Here is a 2,267-nt window from a genome sequence, read left to right as displayed (position 1 = left end):
ACCCCCACCCTTGATAAAACCCAGTGGACCAACACCAGCAGCTGACATGGCCCCCAGATCATCACTGACTGAGGCTACTGACTCTGGACTTCTGGCATTTTGGCGTTTCCTTCTCCCCAGTCTTCCTCCAGACTCTGGCACCTTGATTTCCAAATAACGATTAAAACTGAGCAACAGTCCAGAGCTGCTTCTCTGTAGCCCAGGTCAGGTAACTCTGCTGCTTTTACTGGTTCTAAAGTGGCTGACCTGGGGAATGCGGCACCTGTAGCCCATTTCCTGCACACGCCTGTGCACGGTGGCTCTGGATGTTTCTACTCCAGACTCAGTCCACTGCTTCAGGTCCCCTAAGGTCTGGAATCGAACCTTCTCCCCAATCTTCCTCAGGGTCTGGTCACCTCTTCTGGCTGTGCAGCGTTTTCTGCCACTTTTTCCTTCCCACTGAGGCGCCTTGATGCAGCAGCACTCTGGGAACAGCCTATTGCTTCAGAAATATCTTTGTGTGTCTGAGCCTCTTGCTTGAGGGGGTCAATGATGGCCTTCTGGACAGCAGTCAGGACGGCAGTCTGACCCATGATTGGGGTTCTGAGTGATGAACCAGGCTGGGAGTTTTAAAGGCCTCAGGAATCTTTAGCAGGTGTTTAGAGTTAATCTGTTGATTCAGATGATTAGGTGCATAGCAGCTCGTTTAGAGACATTTATCATAATATGCTAATTTTGTGAGATAGGAATGTTGGGTTTTCATGAGCTGAATGCTAAAATCATCCGTATTAAGAAAATAAAAGACCTGAAATATTTCAGTTAGTGTGCAATGAATCTAAAATAAATGAATGTTCAAGTTTTATCATTACATTATGGAAAATAATGAACTTTATCACAATATGCTAATATTTTGAGAAGGACATGTAACATAGCGCTGACCACGCTTCAATAGTGGCCATAAATCAAAAATATCTGCATCAAGCTCATTGCAACACACTGTTGTGGGAGGATAACCAGCCCTTTAACCCACACTGCTCCCCGGGGGGCGCACAATGGCGGCCCTCTGCTCCCCAAGGGGATGGGTTAAATGCAGAGAGTGAATTTCGTTGCTCTGTACTTGTGACAGTGGAATGAGAATAAAACACTGGGAAATCATCTTCATTCCTCTGAGCTGCTTCATTATAACAACCTCTCTCAGTTATTCCCTGCCAGAATGTCTCTTCCTTGCCCATGTGAGGATCCCTCCAGGGTCAGTTTCAGCCAGAAACTAAAGTATTCTAATAACCATTTTCACATTGAAGGCCCATGATAAGGGAGCAGCTGTTTATCAGCCTGTCAGTCTTGTGACCCTTCATGTAGCTCAACCGAACCAGTCATCATGTGAGGAAGCATGCTAGCATTAGCATGTCATGTCTGTGGCCAAAGGGGTGTTTACAGACCTTTTGTAGTGGGGTCTGATTGTCCTCTAGAAAGAAGCGATGAGGCTCCATCTGACATGTTCTTAGAGCATCGAAGCACCTTTTTAAAACATTGTTGGAGTAAAAAACACAGCGTTTCTGGGCAGCATCCTAATCATAACCTGTTCATCACGGAAAACGTTTTAACCTTTAAGCCAAGTGGGAAAGATCTACCCTTGATTTGTCTTAATGTACTGAGAAACTGTGATATGAAATGTGTTTAAAAAAAAAAAAAATATTGAAGGCAGATCATTGGAGGCAACAGTAGAAGTTTCACCTCAGGCTTTTAATATTGCAGCCCTTTGTTCTAATTATTTACATAATTTGCTCTGATCTTGGGGTTAAGACATAAGAACTAATAAATTGTTCAAATTTCAGTTTAGATCAGAGAACTTACTGTATATTATTTTCAAAAATGAAGGCAGGTTAGAAGCTCACCTTAATAGCAAAAACATATTTTATGTCATTAAAAAAATTACCTTCCATAGTATGTCTCCATTGAAGAGTTCAGCTTTGGCGATGTCCACTCGATTCCAGGCCACAGCCAGTTTTAGCTCCTCTTTGTACTCACTGGCCTTACTGGACACACGCTTACTAGCTGTTAACAAACACATCAGGAACACAACATTCATTTGACGGAAATGATCATAAATGAGATTAGTTTTGTAATCTTTACTGCTTTAATAAAATCCCTTTAATAAAGTCAATTGTCAGTTTATGTTTTCACAAATTCTTAAAACTTGGTTGTAAACGTGATTTACTTTAGAAAAACTTTTTGAAGAGTTTCAGTCTGGCTTTAGAGCTCATCATAGCACTGAAACAGCTCTGGTG

General features: G+C 42.2%; 1 protein-coding gene across 1 annotated transcript in view; it reads right to left on the bottom strand.

The window, feature by feature from the left end:
- Positions 1-2,267, bottom strand: part of LOC107104313 (transient receptor potential cation channel subfamily M member 4-like) — an 80,656-nt gene that overhangs the window by 35,378 nt on the left and 43,011 nt on the right. Inside the window, exon 10 of the mRNA XM_015404297.1 lies at positions 1,916-2,034. Coding sequence (XP_015259783.1) covers positions 1,916-2,034 — 119 coding nt within the window. The remainder of the gene's footprint in view (positions 1-1,915; positions 2,035-2,267) is intronic.

The sequence above is a fragment of the Cyprinodon variegatus genome, unplaced genomic scaffold (genome assembly GCF_000732505.1).
Source record: "Cyprinodon variegatus isolate N-32 unplaced genomic scaffold, C_variegatus-1.0 Scaffold1687, whole genome shotgun sequence".
Classification (NCBI taxonomy): domain Eukaryota; kingdom Metazoa; phylum Chordata; class Actinopteri; order Cyprinodontiformes; family Cyprinodontidae; genus Cyprinodon; species Cyprinodon variegatus.
The sequence above is the reverse complement of the archived record's forward strand: the minus strand, read 5'-3'. Positions and strand labels throughout refer to the sequence as shown.